Source organism: Channa argus, chromosome 15, assembly GCF_033026475.1.
Source record: "Channa argus isolate prfri chromosome 15, Channa argus male v1.0, whole genome shotgun sequence".
Classification (NCBI taxonomy): Eukaryota; Metazoa; Chordata; class Actinopteri; order Anabantiformes; family Channidae; genus Channa; species Channa argus.
Window position 1 is genome coordinate 13,367,877 of NC_090211.1, and position 21,752 is coordinate 13,389,628.

At 38.5% G+C, this 21,752-nt stretch overlaps 3 protein-coding genes across 4 annotated transcripts in view; 1 reads left to right on the forward strand and 2 right to left on the reverse strand.

The window, feature by feature from the left end:
* LOC137099806 (ubiquitin carboxyl-terminal hydrolase 22-like) overlaps positions 1–10,766 on the reverse strand; it is a 32,925-nt gene extending 22,159 nt beyond the window's left edge. The window contains exons 1-3 of one of the 2 annotated variants that reach the window (XM_067477084.1): positions 10,286–10,766; positions 9,352–9,384; positions 1,067–1,199 (exon numbers count right to left, since the gene is read on the reverse strand). In XM_067477084.1, coding sequence (XP_067333185.1) covers positions 1,067–1,199; positions 9,352–9,384; positions 10,286–10,405 — 286 coding nt within the window. In that variant the 5' untranslated portion in view covers positions 10,406–10,766. The remainder of the gene's footprint in view (positions 1–1,066; positions 1,200–9,351; positions 9,385–10,285) is intronic. The other variant, XM_067477085.1, reaches the window with a different exon arrangement.
* Positions 10,767–17,225: 6,459 nt separating this feature from the next.
* On the forward strand, positions 17,226–18,095 carry med9 (mediator complex subunit 9). The gene is made up of 2 exons (XM_067478213.1): positions 17,226–17,334; positions 17,568–18,095. Exons 1-2 carry the CDS (start codon positions 17,252–17,254, stop codon positions 17,785–17,787), a joined length of 303 nt encoding a protein of 100 aa, XP_067334314.1. The 5' UTR covers positions 17,226–17,251; the 3' UTR covers positions 17,788–18,095.
* A 361-nt stretch (positions 18,096–18,456) lies between these two features.
* On the reverse strand, positions 18,457–19,816 carry LOC137100395 (dexamethasone-induced Ras-related protein 1-like). The gene is made up of 2 exons (XM_067478212.1): positions 19,483–19,816; positions 18,457–19,372 (listed from the first exon to the last, which is right to left on the reverse strand). The coding sequence occupies exons 1-2, from the start codon at positions 19,751–19,753 to the stop codon at positions 18,849–18,851; spliced, it is 795 nt and encodes a 264-aa protein (XP_067334313.1). The 5' UTR covers positions 19,754–19,816; the 3' UTR covers positions 18,457–18,848.
* Between the last annotated feature and the right edge of the window lie 1,936 nt (positions 19,817–21,752).

The window sequence follows — 21,752 nt, forward strand, 5'->3', positions numbered from 1 at the left end:
AAACTAAACTGTGTGTGTGTGTTTAGTTAAGAGTGCACATGAGATAAAATAAGACATAAAATAAATGTAAAAATAAACAGCAGATTAAACCATGTTAATCTTTAGATTACTTGTTACTTTTCCTCTGATAAAGCAAATGTGGCAACTATACACTGAAGAGGATGCTCCTCATGGACAACAGCAACCCAGTTAAGAGAGAAAAATGAGAGCAACACAAGAGGCAGCAAGGGGAAGAAGAGTATGAGTACTGCACAAGACATGGGCGGGATTTCATAAAGCTTACTTGAATGAATGCTGAAAGCAAAGAATGAGAGGATGTGGAGGTGGACAAAAAGGGCAAAGAGATGTGAAAGGAGAACAGAGAATGAGGTGGCTAAAAAAAAGAGGGCAGGAAGATTATATAAATGGTTGATGGCTTGAGGAGTAATGTTGTTATCAATAAAAGGTGAAAAAATTGGATTACTTTGTGCCCAGAGAGGCTCCTATGAAAACCTCAAAGTGCACGTGCATGTAACCAAACTGATGAAATGCATTAAATAACAATGGCATTTTAAACGAGCCCCCCTGCTGTCTCCAACGTCAATTTAACCAGGAGTTGTGCTAGTAATATCAAAGGGTAATATCAAAATCTTGTCTTATTTAGCATAATTAGCATGCGTAGCTGTTGTTAAGTTTTCTGCTATATGTGGATTAGAGATGACTACCACTCCCTTGCTGTTGTACCAAGGCCGAGTATAGTAGCTTAAACCCATCACATGTGCCTGGCTTACCACCAGAATGGTAATGTGCTGCTGCAGTCACAGTGAGATTCAGCTTCCTGTCTGCTTAGACGAGGAAGTTGCCCAAAGTAATGCTGTAATCCCCCCACTGATAATAGCTGATTCTGCAGTGGGCCACAGGAATATGAAGACTGACAAAATGGGACTGAGCCCTTGACTCTAATTTTAGCTCTAGTGTGAATTTCTTTTACATTAAGATTCAAGACATGGTTTTGTTTTGTCAATTAAAACAATCAATAAAATTTTTGACATACTGTACTTACACGTGGGTTAATTGTGTGGCTTACCTAGATTATGCCTCTTGGTTTTTGCATGATCATGGATGTGTTTCTTCGTAAAACAGCCAAAAAAGACGCAGTAGAGACAAGAGTGGAGTCTGTTCAGGTGGGCGCCACACATGTGACAGATACACGACTTGGCCTGAAAAGAAAGACCCAAGGAACGGAATGGAGTGGGGACAGAGGTGGGGAAAGAATTTGAGAGCAAAAGAGAAAAGGAAGGTATGGTGAGAAAATCATCGACAACAGGACAGTCCTGAGCTGTAATGTAGAGTGGCACTGGCAGACAAGAGTGGAACTTCCTGCCAACAGAAAATTCTTCCAGTCACACAAACACATCAGAGGACACGGTGCATGAATAGACCTGATATGCAGACAGGCTAAAGATTGCTGGGCCTGTTGACAAATCCTATGCGCTGAATAAAAACACATTTCCACACTAAATCTCTCTCTCTCTCTCTCTCTTACTGACACAAGCAGGGAAAGATGGGATTTAATGCTTGGCAGGCACACTGGAGGAGGCAAGCAGAATATGTTGAAAGCACACACACTTGCAACAACTGGAATGTGTGTGACTGGTTTGACTACAGCACTCAGAGCTGACTGGAGAAATGGAGAGGTGACTGGATGTGTATTAAAATGCCTGACATCCCTGACAAATCTACAAAAATGTCTCCACCCTTATTCACATTTCCGGTTGCACTGAAACATTAACAGACAGAAGCCCTAAGAGAATGCTACTGATGGCAAAAGGCATTTTGCCTCAGAGCCCAACTGAATCTTAGTTCAAACTGACTGTGGAGTGTCCCTGGTATTTATCCTCTCTAGAGTTGATGAGGTCACATGTGGGTTGTTGGCACTACTGTCGTCTTTTAGAACCTCAAGCAAGTCCCACTACCATTAGTAACAGTTTGTAAACACAATAAACTGGATTACTGAGGCTGTCTGTCTAGTACATGGGCTCATGCAAACAAACTGTGTATACAAATGTAAAATGTAGAGAGGGATAAGAAGACAGTGCAGTATACAGGTGCAGGCCTGTTGAACACTTTCACAAAATCTTGGGTGAAATGTGAGATGTGCGTGAGTGCAGAGGCACATATACAATCCAGCTTTCACTGCTGCAAACATTAAAGGATAACAATTCACACACAGACATAAAAACTAAAAATGAATTGCCTACACTTTGTGTATGTCAGTCTGCAACCTGGATTTGCTTATTCATAAAATGTGACTTTGATACTAAACACAAAACATTTGAAAAGATCTACTTCACTTCTGAGCATCTAAAAATGTACAGCAAGCAGACTGTACTTAAAAAAAGTTTCAAAAATTAAATAAGCTAGGCCTTAACAATTCTGTTGTAATGTATGAAAGTGCAGCATTCATAAGCATGCCTACTTTGGAAGGATGAAAAGATTAACAGAAGAGATGGAAGGAGAGGAAACTGACAGCAATCTAATCAAAACCTTTCCACTATTGTGTAGAATAATTGGGTAGATAACATCAGGTATCACTTTGAGAAACGACGCAAAAACTGACGTTTTTAAGTCATAATCTTCTTTCTAAAGTTGAAACCTTTTTTGTGTGTATAATAATACTTGTTTAAACACGTTTTCCAAAAGTGGTTGAATAAACAAATGAACAGTGCAAACTTCTGAGAAGTGTGTTCCATTAGAATGGGTGTAATTTTCCTTGAGAAAAAGTCCAGATAGATCTTTCTTTACAGAAAAAAATGCACTGCACCGGAATCTTGCCCATCACAAGATGGTTTAACACAGATTAAATGACATAGACAAAAGTGATTCAATATTCACTTGTACATTTGCTAAAAGAACCAGAGTGACATCTTCTGCAGACTCTAAACTTTTAAAGTGGAGCTGGTAACACTGACACGGAGAGTGAAGCAAGATTTGTGTTTTACAGTAAAAACAAAATCCTACATGCACTAGCTAAAGATAAAAAGACAACCAAGTAAGGGCACAGAAACATAGTTCATCTGAAATCCTAAATGTGTCATTTTAGTTGCTTCTCAAAGCCTACCTAAAGAGTGATGCTACTAATCCCCATTTCTCCTGCAATGCACCAAGACTCAATGGCAAAAACAAGAAACACTGACATTGCCACGCCTTGCCCTCCTTCTCACACTCCCCTGCCTCAACACCCTGTTAGCAAGCAGAAAATCTATTTCACAGGCCGTCTATTCCTCAGTGTCAGCAGTCCTGCACCTTTCTTAGCCCAGGACGTTTAATGTTCTATTAGATCTGCTACTGATCCGCTGCTGCCTCAGATGACTGAAACAAGTGTTGGACAGGTAGCAAGCTCACAGTTGTGTTGCATCAGACTTCATCTTATCTGGGATGTGCTTTTTGAGGCTAATTAGGCCCCATGTCCACGTTATGAACCAATAATGTGCAAACTCGATGATTGATGAAAGAAGACATGCAGAAAGGCATTAGCTAAATGAACAGATGTTCAATGCATCTTTAAAAACTATGTATGATAATATTATATGTTTAATGGGTCCACTGATACTGTTGTGATACTGTCAGCTAATGATGACCCAGGTCCAACCTTAAGTACTCTAGCTGTCTACAAATATACATCCAAAAAAGTAATCTAGGCTTCACACTCCACTTCACTTGCATTCTAGCTGTATTATTCCTCTATCAGCATTTAAGTTAATGCATTTATATATTCAACTGGAGCTAGTTATGTGATGAGCTGTAACTGAGGACGAGAGAGAATGACGGACAAAGGTCTGGCTCCATTGAGCAAGCTCCTGAAGGAATGGACCAGGGAGGAAGAGAGAGTCAATACATGGCAGAGAGCATTGCTATATGAGAGCAGTGACTCACCATGTTGCATGTCCTAAGCCAGTGCATGCTTCCCAGCACACATGCACACCAAAGAAATGAATGACTGCACACCATATTTATTAAAAAGGAACACAGAATCCATATTTTATATACATATACACATAGAAATATATACATACACATCTACACACACACACAAACACTGTCCTTTCTAATGTTATATTTAATGTGAAAAAGCTGAGGGAGGGCGGGCAAGGAGATTGATGGTGATGCTCTAGAACCTGCTGCTGAATGACCCCATGGGACTGCAGCCTGTGAGGCAGTATGGTCTTATTACCATATCCCCAAAATCTATGATAATATTTGGCTTGATATTAGGATATTAAAAGACACACACAAAACATGATTTTTCTATTCATTTCTTACTTGTATCCTTCATCAGCTTTATGCAACTTCTAATGACATGCTATGTGGTCTTTGTGTGATAACATATTCCTACCTCATAATAATAAATTAAGTTGTGGAAGAGTTGAAGATTGCTGATGTGAGTAGTTTGGCCTCATACTGTCAAACTACGACAAGGACATTATAGCTAAACCCAAAGCCCAAGCCTATGGAGCCTAGCTTCTTCCATCTCTAGGAAAGAACATAAAAGTGAAGAAAATTTTGATGGAGTGGAAGTAAACTGAGATACTCACGATAGAGCAGCTTTCTTGCTATGATCACAATATAGTCTAGTAATTCTCTGGGGTTTGTGCCAGTTGAATAGGTTGGTGTGATAAAACAGTGTTTGGCTCTGCATGTTTGACGATTGCTCAAGGGGAGAGACAGGCTATGTTTGTTTGATTTCTAGAGATTAGACAATGTTGGGAGAGAAATAAAAGGAAGCAGAAGGACTTTCACAAAAGCACAATGAAAAATTGGGCTAGAGTTCGGTGTTTTAACTAGTATTGTTGTGTAAAAGAATCATTCGCTCCAATGAACCACTGACAGGCATGTACCTAGAGCAAGAGGAAAGACTGTGTTTGTGTTTGTACAGATGGTTAACAGTCTAGCTCCAGTTTAACAAAAGGCTGCGTGATCATTTGTCAAACCTTGCAGCTTAACAGATGCCCACAAACACACAGCTCTTTCACACACACACACACACACACACACACACACACACACACACACACACACACACACACACACACACACACACAGGACTGCCACCCACAGCATTCAGAGCATCTCACAGGTCCCTTTGGACTAAGATCTCATCAAGTCACAAGATGATTTCCTTATCCCCATGGAATCAATCGTGGTCTGACCTGACTTCAAAATTACCTCCAGGAAAATTTATGAACATTACCTACAGTATAGAAGCACAGTGAGGCTGCACTACAGAGTCCTAAATCTTCACCTTTTTTAAACAAAGAACTGTTTCCAGGCAAAATGCTAAGTCACAAAAAAAGCTGTCACATGGGTCCAAGGTTTCAACAAAGAAAATAATTGTGTGTCCACACTAGAAAAGATTGATTGCCTCTTGGTTTTGGGCATGATCGGCCCCTAGAGAGTGACTGACAGCCCATTAGCCAGATGGCAGTATTAAGGGAGGGCTGGACAGAAGGTTCATTCGCTGGCTCAGGCCATGACCAGCATGCTTTGTAGCAGTGACATCTTTCCAGAAGCTGCTGGACAGTCAAATGAGAAGAACTGTGTCAAGCTGAACAGAGGGCAAAGAAGAGAAATGGTCAGTGGGAGGAAAGGATGGACAAGAGAGGTAGTCAAAGTGAACATGTCTGAGAAGGACCAAAAACCAATGTATGAAATCACTGCAGCCAAGGACTGTTGCCTATAAAGTGAGAAAGGAGAAGAAAAAGAGGGGAAAATGAGAGGATTAAAGGCGTGGCTGTAGCTAATTTCAGGATTCAAGAAAACAAATGCAAACCTCTGGGAACAGCCAATGATATTTGTGTGTGCCATTTTAACCATGCGTTGAATGCTTTTTATTAAAAAAAATGTTACAATCTAGTTAATAATTATACATTGTAAACTAGTTATTTGAAAAACAATATACATTATTTTTTAGGTTGTGCTGCAAACTAACCCCTTATTAAAGCTTTTATTCACAGTATCAATCCTCTTTACTTCTCTGAGGCATCTATAGCCATCTGTGGGAATGATAACGTTAAACAACTAGTGAATGACAACAGAGAAAAAAACATGGAGAAAGCCTTACAACCGTTCAGGTTTGATAGTCAGTTACTATAGTTTCAATTTGCGTCAGGCTCAAGTCACAATTACATTTACCAACTTATGTGATTAATCTCATTAGAAAATAAGGAACTTTTTGTGTTCTTAAACTAAAACAATATATTCCATTTCCCATCAAACAAACAATGTTTGACAAAGGGTTTGAAAGGATCGGGATTTGATAAGGACATTTGAAATTTCTAATCAAATATGGTTCTATAAAGTTCTGGCACTGAGATGCATCACTAAATAATATAAGCATTTTTGGCACAAATTTTCCAGGACGATTAAGGGAGAACAAAAAACATGGTGTTAAGTAGGTTTGCAAATAGAAAAAAGTAAAACCAAGTTAAAGGAGGAAGCAGCAGCGTGGGAGTGAGAGCAGATGAGGAACAAATGCAGGCTATGAAAAGGCTGTAGTAATAGATCCTGATGCTACAAAGTATGCTGATGAGTCAGTGCGCAGGCCTATAATGTGAATTAGACCAATATGACAAAGATATGCTAACATCACTAGAACAAGCCCCTCTCTGGGCTGAGCTGTGCCTTGCTACATTTTGTGTGTGTCAATGTAAAAGAATAGGCAGTAGGAAGCATATTTGTAATCCGTGAAAATAAAACAATTTCTTGCCCATCACAAACAGAAAGGGAGTTTGGAAAGTCGAGTCCTTCCCCCTTTAATCAAAGAAATGGCATTCTTCAATTCTTCAGAGCCGTTATGGCTGTAAAAATTGTACCAACCACACCCACCCCGCTTTTATATCATCCAATTTCCACTCAACGTGAGATGATACAGTAGCTCTACATTAACTGCATGATAAATGCCTTCATGATGGCAGTATTATAAAAGACACAGAAACTCATTTTTAGAAGAGAAATTAGGTCCATCCAGCTGGATGAAACAACACAAAATAAATAACCATGACCTTCTAAAATATTCACACTATCCTTCCACCACCACAGCCATTCACAAAATATGAATTATGAATATGGCTGGAGCTAGGGCTAAAAGAGGAATGAATTTAATGGTTAAACAAAAAAAAAAAAAAACAGGTTTCTGTCTACAGGCATTGCTGACAGCCTCTGTAATCTGTGGGAAGATTAATTTCAATTTGGGTAGAAACATCAGAAATATTTTCAGCACACTAATTCTCTCGTAACATACTGAAACAATTGTTTACTAAATTTTAAAGCACTACAAAAATAATAATGTCAGGAGTCAGAATAAGTACTCGGGAAGCTATAAGAAGTCGATCGGAACAACATTTCTTCCTCTGCAATCTGAAATGGAGACACAAACTGACAATCCCTGTTTGGTGTAGACCCTCTTGCTACATGACTCGCCAAAACATTCCTACTAACTGACAGCCAAAACACAGGTCAAAACAGAATATAATGAATTTTTAGTCGACCAAAAAATGTAGAATAAAAATGTGCATACTTATTTGTGCTAACTGTGTCCTTTACTCAATCACACACGCTGTATCATGTATAGACCTAAATGTGCATTCTCAACTAACGGGGCTTTTCATCAAGCACCAACATGCCCAAAGATTTATTGTCCTAATATTATTACGTCTCCTGATAAAAAATAGGAGATCGCAAGCCACACTGAGCTGCAGTTTTATCTCTAGAGATTCTTAACTACGTTATTCATTCTGCCATTTGTTGCCCAGATGGGTTTTACCAGGTGCATGCAGAGCAGGTGACAGATTTTCACCAAATGTTGCACATCGCCTGGGAATTGATTTTAACTTGAGGTAGAAACAGCTTGGAGGTACAATGCTAAAGACAAACTACAGAAATGGGCAGAAAGAAATGAGCTACATTCAGAAAACCGCTCATTGTTCGATTTAAAAAAATAAACATTTAAACATACATCATTGAATTGATAAAACATTTTAACTCACTTTTAAGACACAAAAAATAAATAAAGATGCCCTCACCTCATGCAGTTACACTGCCTGTGTACAATTGAAGCTGGTCCCCACCTGTTCTGCATGTCAGATTAGTTTTTAAAAGAGGCTCACTGAAGTGGGTGTGAGGCACAAGGCTAAATACAGCCATTCTGAGGTGCCATCGCTGTATCCTTTTCTCTGTATTAGTCACCTTGACCATCAGTCTCTGGTTCCAGATGATTAAAGCAGAATCACTGGGTCTACACCACAACAGCTGGTCCACCTCTCATAAGCCAAACACTTTAAATGTTATTTGTCAATCAACTCCTGAAACTGTACTTTTAATCTCTACTTTTCCTTTCATGTGAATAATAGCAAAATGTATTTCTCTAAAAGTATTTATACATCTAACACTTCACCATTAGAAAACCGTACAGGTATTTCTCAGCTGTGTTTACATGACAAAGTCTATTGTCAGTTATGTAATGTTACATCACGATTCCAAGACCACAAGCATATTGTGACATTGTGGAATGTGAGAGGAACTTGGTGGCATTTCTCAGAAAAAATAACTGCACTGGCATTTACTGATTGAGAACATAACATAAAAAATACAATGTAATCCAAGACTGACTGTACCAATGACAGCTTTATATGTCCAAAAACATGCTGACAATAGCACAACCTAAAGCTTGGGGTGTCATGGAGAAATGTTACTATACCCAACATCCCTGAGACACAAAGGGTAGAAAAGACGCATGGCAAATAAGGCAGCAGTAAGTTCAGTAAAGCATAGTGGGTTCTAACTGAGCTACTACTAATTACATTGTTCAGATAGACTGTAAGAAAGAAACCAGACTGTGGAAATTAACATTCAGTCGTGTAGCAGTGTCACCCAGTCTTCTTACGTAATAACCTTTTAGGACTGTCTCACACAGCATTGGATGCTCTCTTCCATTTTCAAGTTCATCTGTATTTCAGCATGTAAAAATAGTTAATATAGACAATGAAAGCATTGCGCCAAAATTAAAGCACATCACTACAAGACTGTATAAACAAACAGGGTCATTGACCATTTTGCACTACCTATTTGCTTTGACATGTCCACAGTGTAACTGAGCAGTCCAACACCCACCCTCTTTCTCAACTGCGCATCACAGCAAATACAACCACCTGGCTGAATTCTTCCACTACATAGGCTTACATCTAAAATTCCAGCCACTCCATTAAATCAAAAGGTGCTGTGTCACACAGCGGTGTGTAAAAGGAGAAAAAGCAAGCCAGCTCTTATTCCTCAGAACTACAATGATCAGTGAAGGCGTAATAAGCATGAACTCACCAGCTCTGTCCATCCTGCATCACTCTGAAGTACCTATTTTTTAACAACGACATAAACATGTATGAGATATAGGAGAAGCATTTGTTTTTGAGGGCAATACTAAAACAACATGCAAATTGTTGATGATCTACTATCCATATTGGGGCTTCGGGACTTTTCAAATAGACATAAAGGCACAAAGCAAACAAGCAAAAAAGTTAAGTTGAATAAACGGAAGAGAAATGGTGGAAAAGTGGGAGAGACTGCCACACAGTCCAGTGATGACATCACATTGTTGAGAGCTATTCGGAGCTGTGTAGGCCGAGCAGGTGTGGGGTGAGCCAAAAAGAAATTGGCAATAAAGTCATAAGCTGACGTCCCAGTAGCCAAACTCGTGAGTTAAAGACCAATGCAGGGAGGGGGGTAAGCAGAACCTGGGATGCCCAGTATGAACTGCTAAATTTATGAGCCCGTCGTGTGCGTGTGTGAAGACACAATGGGTCAATTTGGTGTGGCAATGTTAGCAACAACTCTCATCAAACCCAAGTTTAGCCCTTTAGCTAAATGTTTAGCGTGGGGGGGGGGGGGGGGGAAGCGCTGATCTAACCCAGCGCACTGACTTGCGACAAAAAAAATAATAAATAAATCACTGAATACTCTTAAAAGTGCAATAAGGCGTTGCAGTTTGGATCGCAAAAAGCGACCATTCTCAGCGGTTCACTAAACAGTCTTGCTAGCTAACTTACCGGTGACAACCTAATGCTAGCTGGCTAACAAGAGTACGAGCAGCATTGCTGGTGCAAGAGAACAGTGCTTGTAAGACCGTAAATTTGTTCAGCCCGTTCAGTGCTTGTGTGGGACATCATTTGCACTAAAGTTTAATTGTCTGTCTGTGCCGCATAAAAAGGATTTCGCTTTAGGTTCTAAAGTAAACGTTGCAGTTCCTGTGTTTTACCTTGCGTCTTCTGGTCTCAGCAGTACCACTCCAAACAAAGCATTGGTATATGACTCGAAGGTTTTGTTTCCAATTATCCACCTTATAACCGTTCACATGGGAACACCCGGCCGGACTCATGACAGACAAAACATTCAGTTAGGATTTTTAGGTGACAATGAAACGTCTCCTGGATGATTCACTTAGATAGCTAGCTAGCACGAACTGTCTGTCCAGAAATGGTTTCCGTTTGGAAATGGGACAATCGGTGTAGTATCCAAAATGTTCCTCGGGCATCTGATAAACACGTACTTTGATCTATCTAGTCACAATTCAGTTCGTTTAATCGTTTAAAAAAATGATGACTTCACTAATAATTCTGTTCCCCTTGCTGTTTTGACAGTTGCCTTTTCCTTTTACGTTAGCAGCACTTCCACTCTCACGATTAGTTAGCTTTCTTTCTCTAGTTAGCCTGCTAACATTCACTACAGCTTTGCAATGCCCGCCCAGCGTTCCTCCTGATTTGCCAACATAAAAGGGTTACGTCACCACGTTGACTTTGGAACACGCAAGGTACGCTTGATTTGAAACCCAGTGCTTTTCGTGTGAACGTTTTTGAATGTAAAATTCGGGATGCATCGACTATAATACAAGAAATAAAAACAACAACAACAAAAAAACCCCCTCCCGGTCAGGGTTGCCTGGAGTGCATACACAAATTTAGAATATTATTATGAATGGTGAAAAGCTGTGAATTTACCATATAGCGGACAGAACACCGTCAATTATTGCTCTGACCTCATGTCAATCATTACTGACAGTATTTTTGAGAGACGTCTTTACATGTATTTTAGTTTTGATATGTACATATAACACATGCAGAGAGTCGGTTAATCATTGCAATTTACTTAGTATAGGACAATCGACACAAAAAGTATAGTATACCCAAATATATGTTTTGAACACGAACAACAATCGCAACTATTTCATTATATTTTAAGTTAAAGCCTGTCATCTAGTGGTTATATGGTGTACGTACATGAAGACAAACCCAAAAGTCAACTTGTTATCAGGAGAATACATAGCTAAACCAAGAAATGCTACATGGTGGGTAAATAAAACATATATGATTGTTTTTTTATTAAAAAAAATAACAAAAAAACTAATAAATGCTGATATGTCATTATGGTTTAATCACCTTTCAACTCATAGAGTGGTTAAAATCAGCTCCACCTTGTTGACCTTTATTTTTTTATTAATTACTTTACATGTTGTACATGTTTTGGTATGATTGCCATAATCAATATTGTTGTAAATACATTACAGTTTTACTTTTGTACTTAGTAAAATGAAGATAAAATTATTTTTACCTAACTTAAATTCTTTCTTAGTTTACTAAGTATTTCTACTTAAGTAAAAACTCTGAAGTCGTACCCATAGCGTAGAGAATATTTTAAGCCAACACTTGCACTTTTATTTGAATGTTGAGTTGTGTACTTCTACTACTCGTATAGCCACAGACTGCTAGCTGTGGCCATACTGACCCTTATACTTCAGCCCCCAAAATGTTGAGGACCACTGGTATTAATATTATGGTAGATCCGTCTATGCTTGCACAGAATGCTAATGGGAGTAATACTACTAACATGTCAGTTTAACTTAGCAGATATAAAGCAGGGACCCCTTGTGGCACAAATTAAAATATGTCTAATTAAATTCAGCATTTGAAAAATAAATAATTAATGAATTTGAACTCATTTTCTTCTTTGGTATACACTTACTCTACCACAACTTCCAATTTTAATTATCATTAATATAGTGAAAAGTTAGTTTGTCTTGCAGATATTGGGTTCACATCTGGTTTACACGGTTTTACAGCCTTGATTCTGCAATTGAACAAGTAATATCTTGAATCTTCACTTGGGGGCAGTGATAATCTACTGTTCAGAATACCTAAACTCTGAGCATCCAGGAGGAAACTGTTCCAGTGGGACCAATTTAAAATAACATTAATTTAAGTCGTTGGTAAAGACTGTCCTACATTCTTATCTTAAATTGTGAATGAGAAACTGTTCATCTTTCTAACATTTCAATCAGTTTACACTCGGCAATCAGTCAACCCTGTATTGTTAATCGAAAATGTATGAATATGACTTATGAGTTATTATCGGGCAGATAGAGCTAAGCTAAAGTAAAGGAAGGTACATGATATTGATTTAATTCCAGTGGTAAAATTAGATCAGATTTTTACTGTTTTTTTTTACTTAAATGAAATCACATAAACACACTGATTGTTTGTATTGCAAACAGTCATAGCCTTTTGCCCACAGTGTTTAATTGATTAATTAGAACAGGCATTCAACACACTGTTTGCTTAAAGCTTGCATGGCTCCTTTGCAGCCATAGCATTAGCTGTAATGGAATTATAGTAATAAAAAAGGCCTAATAAAATTAGAAGATTATCAAGGCTCTACGGAACTGAGCCTCTTTCTACGAATTATGAATAGGCTGTCAGAAACTAATGAGTCTACGGTAATAAGGTAGCAGCAGAGACAGTTCTGAATAATATAAAGTCTGTGTAGTAAGTCTGTTTCATAGTAATGAAAGATCTGGATTGCAGGCAGACCAGTTCAGCACCCGGACTCTTCTCTTGCGAAGACATGCTGTGAGGGATGCAGTATGTGGTTTAGCATTGTCTCGCAAGGTCTTTCCTGAAAGAGACATTGTCTATGATACTCTAAAACCTCTGTGTACTTTCCAGCATTGAGTGTGCCCTTTCCAGATGTGTAGGCTGCCCACGTCACAGGCACTAATGCACCCCCATCAGAGATGCAGGCTTTTGAACTGTTTGCTGATAAGAAGCTGGATGGTTCCTCTTCTCTTTAGTCCACAGGACACAGCGTCCATGGTTTCCAAAAAGAATTTCAAATTTTTATTCATCTGTGCTGCTTGAGGGCCCTCAGATCACCCAAATATTTTCCATAAAATGGTAAAATATCTAAGTTTTAACATCTGATGTGTTGTTTATCTTCTATTGTGAGTAAAATATGGATTTCCAAATCATTGTTTTTATTTATGTTTTACACATTGTCCCAACTTCTTTGCAACTGGGGTTTTGCAATTTACAGCACTGTCTTTATCAGTTTCAGCACCTACTTTGTCAAGAATGTCCAGTCAACACTCAACTGTCCAATCTGCTCCGAACCACAATACTGTCAAGTTTCCTGAGATTAACCTGGCTAAATTTTAAAAAGACTCATGGCAACTGGAAAAAATGCAGTGACCAAGTAATTCATAAAGCAGTCACCTATAGATTACACAGCAGATTGAAATATACACATGTCAAAACACAATCTAGTTTTCAACATTTTTATCCCTTTTTAATTCTTTTTGCCCAGTTCACAGAAAACACTGCTATTTCATTTACCCCTTTTACTCGAACACAGGCTGCATAATTGCACCTGCCTCAAACCAGCTGCACATGGCTAATTAATGTCCATAAAACAACAGGGACCATTGTAGCAGCACTGTATAGTACAACCGGGCCTGCTTCCAAATAAGCAATCTATACTTAGCTCAAATGGTGGGAAGATATTTTTTGTCAAACTAATCATTTGCTTTTTGCAGGCAATGACCATAACCCCCCAAATTCTCTGTAATTATTATATTTTTATATACAGTATTTCATAGGGAAAGAAATGTCAGAAATGTATATATTAATGACTGATTTTGTTAGATTAACTATTAGATTGTGCTATGATTAGACCACAGATAATTGGAAAGGGCATCTGCATCCTGCCAGCTCTCAGAGAGCCAGAGACACTAGGAGGCAACATATCTGCTGGAAGCTGTCACGTCATCCCAGAGGCTGTAAGGGGCAAGACCAGCCGCTTGGGAACTGCTAAAGGGGTTTAGTTGGAAATGTCCTAAAGTTACCCAGTCACACAAGTTATACAGAACTCCCTTATCAGTCATATATTTCCTTTGAGCTCCAATCAAGACATTTTCCAAACAGATGCTAGTGTTTCACATCCAAAAATCATACATGGGAAGTTCTAGTAGAAGCCAAAATGTATACAAACCACTGCACCTTTGGCCTTTCGCAATTATTTTACACTTGTTATGCACTATTTTTATGTTTATCAGTTTTTATGAGAGCTAAGGGGGAAACAGTGGGATTTTAGTTTGTTAGCTGTTTGTTAGAATATTTCAAAACAGATAATGTTTTGTCAATTTTAGCATTTTTATATGCTGGAGAACCAATTCATGCAGTTTGCCAAATTGAAGGATAATCTTCGACTTAGCATGTTTTTTTAATATTTACCATTATCAGAAAATGGATGCGCTGCATATAATAGTCTCAAAAGTAAAACAATTAAACAAATCAGTACTTTGCAACGATAAACAAATATCTGCCTCCTTCCCCCTATTGTTGAGATGAGGAATGGGCAAGAGAACTGCAAAGAAAGCCAAGAAGTGTAAATGCTTGGTGAAGCTAAATGAATAAAAATTATATTTTCCTGAAGATAGTTCAGTGGAAGAATACTTTTTATAGTTATAACAGTCTGCAGATGTGATGGAGCTGTCCTGGACTGAGAAATTCACTACAATGGACTGATAATAAAAACAGTTTTTGTCAAATATGCAATTATATACACAAGATTAACAGCTTCACAATACGTTTTGTGTGTGTGTATCAGTGTGCAAGATTGTTTGCTCAACAGACTTCCCTTTAAAAAGACACAGTACCTCGGTCAAGTTCTAATGATATTCTGATGTAATTCTGAGGAACCTGACAAGGAGTTAACAAGCTCCTTCCTGTCTTTCGACCACTCCTCCAGCTGTAAATGGGTCAGTGCATCAGGGTGCATCAAAAGTCACTAAGTTTAATGAAAACAAACTGTCATGTGCACAAACTGATAAAAATAAGATTTGCTAAATATCTTTCCTGGACATGAAATTTTACTACTTTTGCTACTGCCACACATGTCATTTTACTCTATGACACACCTGATATGATCTAATATCATTCCAATTACAGTAACAATGTGCATGTTATTCTGGTTGAATATGTCCTATTGTGTGGGATGAATTTGCTGGGTCAGGAAATGACCCACTTTTTTAGAACTCATAGATGCAAAATATTAAAGCTTTCCCCATGACCCCAAAAAGGTAAAACATTTGGGCTACATAATGCCCTTCCAACTCAGAACTGGGTCACATATGCTAACTCTGTATGATTCTGTCATATTGTATGTAATGTAAGTCTTAGTGTGTGTTAAGATCCTCATTGCCACCACACAGTTTAAGGCACGATTGAATGAAAAGGTTTAATAAGCTTCATATCTCTGTGCAGTGAATTCTCAATAAAGATACTATTATTTAGGTCATGACTGGCTGTGTTAAGGGGGGGAAGTGTCTCGGCTGGGGCAGCTAATGTGTAGATGTCACTACAGTGTTTACCAGGTGTTGGTTATGTGTGTGGGGGAAGAACATATAACGTAGGTGTGAGAATATACAGGTCAGTTAGTGAGACAAAGAGATAAGTTAAATCCATTAAAAGACCATAAATTAATTACATTACAGGCATTGCACATGTCTACATAATCCCTCCATTTGGTGCGAGATAAGTTACTCAACAGATTAACATGGTCATTACCAGTGTTATTATCAGTATAGTTAAACACCCAGTGAGCCTATTTATCACTTAATTTGCAACAGTAGGGAGGCTTACAGCTTGCTTTTAATGGATTGGAACCGGTGGTGGACTGAGGCCTAATATTTCATGAATATGGCTTAATAAACAGCGAGGAAAATGGAACGGGCTAGGTTAATATTTGCAAAGCAGCAGTATTGCTTTTGTGTTATCATGTTACCCAAAGATGGATGCTCTGCTGCATTTGTGTGTGTTATCAGCTGCATTTGAGAGGCAGTAGGCTGTTGCTCAGAAATACAGAGGACAAGAAGCTATAGTGATATCTAACCCTGTCCATAGATTGTTAGGTTTTCTATTTTATACTGTGTCATTAACCTAATTTCAGTGCAAAGTAGTATGCAGACTAAAAGGAAAATTGATACTTAGAAAGAAATGTGTGACCTAAATACAACTTCTCACTAATCTAAAGGACAGCCCTATAGATTCATTGTGGTCCATTAGATCATATGTGGGTCATCATGCACACAATGTTTAACGTTCGGTTACATCGTTACTACGTAACCTTGTTTTACTCAGCTGTACATGCACGCCACATATTGTGTCAATGTTGAAGGCTTAGTAGGTTAAATGTAGATATAAATGTTTAAGCTAAGAAAATATTGGGATTTGAAGCATTTATTCTTGCCCAATGTTTCAGGTGTGTCAGGTGTGTTTGTTCTGTGTAATAAATTCTCTGGTAAATATGTTAGCTGGAAATCTGAGGTGAGGTTCCCTAAAAAAGAAAGTCCCCTTTGGCATCCTCAGATTATATAAAGTATTTATGATGCAATTAACTCTTTCAAAAATAAAGAAAACAGATTTAGTGCACCATTCTGAATGCATATCTAAGTTTTATAATCTGTAAATTCAATAATTAAGGTAGAGTGAAGCAAACATGATGTAAAACATGAAGGAAAACCCAGACCCTAATGACCCTCTCTAGAGACAAAGATATTCGGTTAATGTGGTATAAATGAAAATCAATTGTGCATTTAGAATATTTTAAAATATTATTTAATGTAGGCTTCTCTTGACCTATATAATTTTTTTTATTATTCTTTCTTGATATTTCAACAATCACTGAGACATAATCTTACAAGATCTGATTGTAACGATATAGTAAACTAAAATAGTACTTTAAGTGAGCAAATTACTTTAAATTACTGAACTATCATAATAGTTAATGAAGTCGTCAAGTCAAAATTCTTTCATTATTTGGAATAATGGTCGTTGTGTGGTGACGTCTTCACCAGAAGCATGACGTAAACTATCTGCGACCATTAGTGGCGTTCATGATGGCGGTGGCTCAACCAAAGCTGGGGAAAGAGAGCGACGATTGCTCTTTGCTGCCTTTAGTTCATGATATCATCAAATGGTAAGATTGCTGACAGCTGATAATATGTTACATGAATAAACACGCAACGACTGCTCAACGTCTTGTTAATGTTTGGTGAAGTTGCTAAGCTAGTTGATGTAGCAAACGTAGCGTCAAAGCTAACGTTGGACGTGGTGGTTAAACAACTTTAAACTGTAACATTAGCTGCCATTCCATTAAGAATAAAAAATATAAATGAATATCACTTGATTTGATTCACATTTGTTTCTAAGCATGGACAAGGACAGCCAGGATGTCCATCAGGAACTTGCCAAACTGAAGACAAAGATCCAGGAGGCTCGAGAGCAGATCTCTAGCATGCCCGGAATAGATAGTAGTCCGCTAGAGCAGCAGCAGCAGCTGGCAACGCTGCGGGAGCAGGTCCGCACCAAGAACCAACTGCTGCAGAAATACAAAAGTCTGTGCATGTTTGATGTGCCAAAAGCATCATAGCACTGCATTACTGCACTGATTGGAGGACGCTCAAAGACAGTCGAGGTGCATTGAAAACTTTTTGTTTACATCCCAACTTTAAGAGCTTGTAAACTGAACGAACCTCTACATGACCAAGAACTCAGTCATTTCTTCAGTTGCATACCATAGAAAGATATTTGTGAACGGCAGAAAACAGTCTGTTTTGTCTTTATTTTTATGCGTTATAAGAATGCAGACTTGGTCATCTGTATAGACCTGCATTCTGTTTTCAGTTTGTCTTATGATGTAATATTGCTATTTTGTAATAAAAACGTATTAGTTATGAATTAATTGTTTTAAAGCCTTTTTTACTAAGTTGGCCGTAATAATTTATTGGGCATATTTTGTGGACAATCATGCATTTTGCTTGTTATTAGACTTGTTTTAAAAGAAGTGGCACCTTGGGATCCAGTGATTCAATACTGCAGTACCACATTTAAATGCTGGTGGCACAGGGCTGAAATGTTTAAGGATCAATGTGCTTGCAACAGTGGGGAGAGTGTTTGGGATCCTTAATCATTTTAGTTTGTTGTTTGTGTATGGAATGAGGCAGTAGATCGTGTATTTAAACAAAGAAGGTGTTGCATGACATGCAGAACAATGTAAATTACTCTGTTTACCTTAAGGAAAGATGAGGCAGACAAAGTATGAATGTAGCAACTGGATTTATTTAGTCTTTCATGAAAAAGTTGACGTAGACATAATAAATAGACATTCAGAAGTTTGTTCATAATGGATTCAAGTTCCACCAAGTAAAAAAAAAAAAATGTAAACTTTTTTTTTCCTCTTGATAAGCTAATGTAGAGGCAGATTGTACAACATTTTCTAAGTATCTACTGCACTACACAGGGATAGGCTTATCAGCTGAGCCATTTGCCCCTCCTGTCTGAGTCCAGTTTCAATCACATTTGGTCAATGTCTCCTCAGGAGCTAAGGACTGCAGTTTATGATCTTATTAGCCCTGTATGCTAAACGGCTGGTCTCAACTTCAACTCTGAAGAGTCTCTCAGAAAGTCCTTTACACGCTGCCAAAGTAATTCTCAGCATATGATGCATCCTTTTTCTTTGGTCTGGCTTCCCCCCACAGCTTTCTCCTTTATGTACATCAAGTCACTGTGCACGCTGGGTCTCCGTGCAAACGGCGCCACAATCCCATATGCGTGTCCGTCTTTACACTTCTTGTTTCTGAAGGACTTTCTGTGGAGAACCTCGCAGTACTGCAATGACACCTTGCAGTGCCGATCAGGGCTCATTTCGTCGGGCAACTTTGCCATAGTAAAGAGAGTCTGAAACATCTGGTCAACGTTTGTGTTCTTCTTTGCCGAGATTTCAAAGTAAGCACATTGCTCGTCTCCACTGACCAACTGTTCGATTTCGTCCTCTTGCACCTCACGATAAAAGTCCCTGTCACACTTGTTGCCGCAGATGACCAGCGGGACGTCTGCGTTCTCTTTGGTTTTGTTTCGCAGACAGGATTTGGTCTCATAAATCTGGCGCTTCAGGCGCTGCACCTCCTGGAAGGAGTCTCTGCTGTCCAGGCTAAACACCAAAATGAACACATCACCTGGAAAACACAAGGGGAAGACACGTTCAATATCAAATAACATTTTATTATAGACCCGTGTGGTCTGCAGAACGCAACACGAAAGATGCTTTAGGTGGTTTATAACTCACCAGTAAGGATTGAAAGTCTCCTCATTGCAGGAAAGGGATGGTTACCAGATGTGTCCAAAATGTCCAACTGGTAAACGTCTCCCTTGATGCTGTAGAATTTCCTATGAAAGTCCTCAATAGTTGGTGTGTACTGGTCTTCAAATCTTTCATTCAGAAACCGAGAAATGATGGCCGTCTTCCCAACTTTAGTGGAGCCGAGAATCACCATCCTGTGGCAATTCTTGGCCGGTATGCCGAACTCATTTTCCGATGGTGACATTTTCTTAATCATACTTGCTGCAGTTGCACCCGGTGAGCGATGGTGCTGTGTCTAAAGAGTCTGATATATCCTTTCAGGGACCTCCGCTGGATCTCTGAAGCAAGATGAGACCAGGCAGGGAATTTATGGGAAAAGTTTGCCGCGCCTCCCCAATGCGTCATGCGTTACGCGCCACCTTGGGGAGCTGGATCAGGACCCGAAATTCTAATGTCACTGTGGCTGTTTTTGTGCGTCAGTCCTGTCCACTCCCTATCAACAGTAAACGAGAACGCTATAAGCACAATGCTTATTTGTTTAATCAATTCAACATCACGTGTAATTACAAACTAAATGGCCATAATATAATAAAAAAAATTAGGTTATATACGTAGCCTATGCAAACAATTGCTTGAAGTGTTTTTATTATATTTAAAAAAAAAATTTCTGAGACACATTACATGCATTATACTTTAATACTTTGCAGACAGCCTTTGCGCGGTGTTTTTGTCGTTGTACAAGTACAAGCAGCTCAAGCAACAATAAAACTGCCTCCGAAGGCAGGCTTCATGTTTCCTCAATCACTAGTAATTAGTAAATGGACTTTTTTTTTCCGTCAGGAGAGAACAGCTGGAAAAGGCTATTTGAGGTTAGGTGAACAGAGGAGGGCGCAGAAGTACATACAAGCACACAAGTCACTATTAAAGGAGAAAAGTACGTGTGTTTGTGACCTTATGTTTTCCCACATGCACCTGTTTGATTCAATGTACTAAGATGCTCTATATTTCTAAGTGAAGGTTCATGGGTTTTTATATGCACATTTTTCAGCTTGTAGGGCCACACACAATATGGCATATTCGTTTAAAATATTCCTTAATCTTTTATTTGGTGTAGTCCTCTGTCCATTTTACTGCATTTACACCAGCTGAAGGCCAACACATTACATTTTTTCTGGATAATCTAAAAGGTAGCATAAAAATATGGTTGCATGTTAAGCACAATAAAGTATGAAGAGGCAACAGTCACATCCCATAAAATAAAAAACAATCTACTTCAGATGAAGAAACAAAACTTTCCAAATTGTAAGAACAAGGAAAAAACACATCCTTTAAGACATTCAGTGGGTTTGTCTGTTTACTGTACTTCTTGTTGAAAAAAGATCTCATCTACCAGGTAATGTCACGAATGCAAGCAGCAATGTAGAAGCTTCACAAGGAAAAGAAAATCTGCACCTGGTAAACAGCTGGGTGTAACTGGTGCCTAGAGGGCATCCAATAGAGTTTGTATTGACTTTCTTGTATGTGTTAAAGTAGCACAGAAGGTCTAAATATAGAGTTGGCTGATTGTGACTCAAACGCTCTTCACCTATCTTCTCACCTGTGAATCAGTGTAGAGAATGAAAGTCTATGATTCATGTTATATGGGCTGTCAAGTGTCAGTGTCAGAGTCCACTGTAATCTTTACTTTATATACAATCTATTTATACAGTTCATTAGCTCTGTGTCTCGTTTTTGACAGCAACTTGAACACTGTTTTATAATACCTGTGTTTTTATTTTTTATGTGCATGCTTATATGTTAAAATCCTGTAAAAAGTCATTAGATAAATAAATCAGTTTGAAAGGCAATCGTTGCTCAAAAACGTTTATTGGTAAATATTGCTGCACCCCACCCTGCCCCCAACACACTCACACATGCACACATACATACATACACACATCCTTAATATTATGATATAGTTTGGACCATATTTCTATTAAAACATATTCATGAAATTAAGTTTAAAAAAAGCCATTCATAATTAAAAAAAGTTTTTAAAATATCTTCAGGTTTTCTTAATTTCATTTAAAACTTGCTGTACTATTTAGTTATCACTGTGAAACCAGTTGCTTCTTGATTGCTGTCAGTGTAACAAATAACCTGAGTTTACAAATCTGTGCCATTACCAGGTTAGACTCATGCAAAACAACAGGAACAAAGTTCAGAAGGTTGCTCAGCCAGTAACTGTCATTCCCTGCTCCTTTCTCTACTTTATT